We start from the raw sequence: 2,657 nt of genomic DNA, 5'->3' as shown, positions 1-2,657 counted from the left end.
GTTCAGGTCACTGTCAGCTGTGTGAGAAGCTGGAAATGTATATGCCTTAGGAGCAATTCTGCTGAGTTCACGGTGATTTTCCCCACTGTGTGCTTTGGAGTGTTACTATTGTTGTTCGCATGCTTGTATGGAACACAACAGTTGCCATTTTGGTCCTTCTCCTTCCTAGTTGTCATCACTTTTACAGAAAACCCTCTACATCAGACCAAATTAGGCTCTTCCAGGAAAGACACAGCCTCAGCATGTAAACAGTCTAAACACACGAGGAAAATATTACTGCACCCTCTTGACATTACTCCCATCCTCCAGATGTCTCTTCTAAGCACTAATCTTCTGCACCAGCAGAAGGCACTGGCAACGCAGCTTGTGCTCACGAAGAATGAATCTCTCCAGCCACGTGGTAGAACCTTCGGCCTTAGCCCCAAGCAATGTCACTTACCTCAGGCCTTTCCAGCTCCCTGGTACAGATCAAGGACTCACAGAAATGCACTACAGCTCAGCTGACACCTGGTAAACTGCCCACATGGCTGAGTCCCCAACTGCAGGAACAGATGCAGTGCTTCAATCCTGCTCCACGCTTCAGTTTCACCAGTCTGAACAGTTTAAGATACGTTGCAGTTTTTGCTCATTTGTTTCCTAAACCAGAACACAGCGGTCAAATCCGTGGTGTGTACAGCAGCACAGCAGTGCTGCTTTTGGTACCAGAGCAACTCTAGCCTTTCTGTGTGGGGTATCTAGTGTCACAGTGCAAAACACCTTCATGCCATGAAATATGTGCTCATGCTAACGAGGCTGTAGTGCCTGAGTTACACCACTATACTTAAAGTGGTAAAACTTCATAGGGAAACTGAGCCCTTAGAAATTCAACCCCCGACTAAACTCAGGATTTCTTAAAACAAAACTTAAGGAAAAAACCTAAACGAACAACAAACCCCTCCCCAAAAAAAACACTACACAGAAAAGAAACAAAGGAAATAAGCAGAACTGTCTCTAGTATTAAAGTATTTTTGTTCTCTTTGGAGGTATCAAACTCATTTTAAAAAGAGTAAAAAACAGGGCATACAAAAGCTATTCTTCTTAATCTGTTATCTGCCCAAGGAGCACCGACCACTGCCTAAACTTTTTCATGTATTTTCTCTACTTTCACAAACAACCTTTCCAGGTCATTCCTCAGGTCATCTATTGAGCTCTTCACAGACTCCAAGTTGTTCTCATTATTTTCAATTTTCACTGAGTAGGCGACTAAACTATCCACTGCAGTTCTTATCATTTTCAAATCAGAATCCACCTGACTGACAGAAGATCTCAGTTCATCTACTGAGCCTTCCATAGAAGAAAGTTTTTCAAGGTAGCCTTGAGGATGTGCTTGACCTGTCTGGGGATTTCCTTGATCCAACAAAGTACTAATTTGCTTCTGGACATCCTGGAGAGCACCAGAGGATGGCAGGTCACTGATGCTTCTCCTCAGGTCTTCCACGTCGTTGTATAGCGAGGTCTGTGCTTCACCAAGGTTTCTCAGAAGGTCTGTGACTGAAGTCACATCTGTATTTGTGAGTCCCTGAAGAGCAGTAATGGTTTGTTCTAGGGCCCTGAGCTTGTTCTCATATTCTGCTTCCCTAGAAAGGAAGGACTGCAACTTTTCACTCTTTTGGGCAGCATCAGAAGTTAGAGACTCCAGGCTATCTTCTATGTGCCTCAATCGAGACTCCAGACCTTCACCGTTCTTCCCAAAGGTTACTAATGCTTTTCTGAAGAGTTCATTATCTTCCCATTTGTTGAGGTTAGCTTTAATTTGCAGTAAATCTTCCTCAAGTCTTTGAATGTCACTTGGGAGACTCATAATAGAATCCTCAGCTCTCAGAACTTTGGCTTGTAAAGCCCTTAATGAAAGGTGTTCCGTGTCAGCAGCCTCTTTGAACTTCTCATGTTCTTGTTTGAGGTTGACTAGCTCTTTCACTTCAGTGTACACATCAGACTCCATGGAGTCTATTGTGCTCTTCAAAGTCTCTATGTCCTTTTCTTTGACTTTCATGGACACTTGCATCTCATCCAAAGCATCTTTTAGCACCTGAATTTCGTGTTTATACACATCTGCCTGTTCTAGTGAACCAACCTTTGCTTTCATACTGTTGATTTCATCTTGGCTCCTTTGCTGGACTTCAGTGAATACAGCAATGTTATCATTTATAGATTTGGTTAGCTCTGTTAGTCTCTCTTCCACGGTGTTTTCCAGAGATGTGAAGTCTCGTTCCCTTGCATCCTTCACCATGTGGATGCCATCAGACAAGTCTTTCAGAATTTCGTTTTGCAGCTTCTGAAGCACTTCACTGATCCGGTTTATTTCACTCTCTCCTTGTTTAACAGCCTTTTCAGTCACCTCCTGCTTCTGCTGAACAATTTTCATCATGGATTCAAAGTCTCCAAATGTGGTTTGAAGGGAACGCACCTAAACCAGAAATACACATGGTTAGTACCTGTAATCTGATCCTTCCCCTTTGTGTCCAAGATCCTTAGAGCCCTTGTTACCAAATGAAATGTACACTTTTCAACCCTTCCTGCTCCCTACCTGAGGTAACCCAGTGGCATACAGATATGGGAGGCACAGCATCTAGAGCCTTACAGCTCTACAGACACATCTGTCGAGGATTCTTGGCCTC

General features: G+C 43.5%; 1 protein-coding gene across 1 annotated transcript; it reads right to left on the bottom strand.

The window, feature by feature from the left end:
• Positions 1 to 1,114: 1,114 nt before the first annotated feature.
• On the bottom strand, positions 1,115 to 2,446 carry CKAP4 (cytoskeleton-associated protein 4; the record flags this gene model as incomplete). The annotated part of the gene is made up of 1 exon (XM_009080348.1): positions 1,115 to 2,446. A coding segment is annotated over one exon (1,332 nt), but the record flags the coding sequence as incomplete, so codon positions are not given.
• Between the last annotated feature and the right edge of the window lie 211 nt (positions 2,447 to 2,657).

This window comes from Acanthisitta chloris, unplaced genomic scaffold, assembly GCF_000695815.1.
Source record: "Acanthisitta chloris isolate BGI_N310 unplaced genomic scaffold, ASM69581v1 scaffold23068, whole genome shotgun sequence".
Lineage (NCBI taxonomy): Eukaryota > Metazoa > Chordata > Aves > Passeriformes > Acanthisittidae > Acanthisitta > Acanthisitta chloris.
Note: the sequence above shows the minus strand (reverse complement) of the source record. Positions and strands in the feature narration are given on the sequence as shown.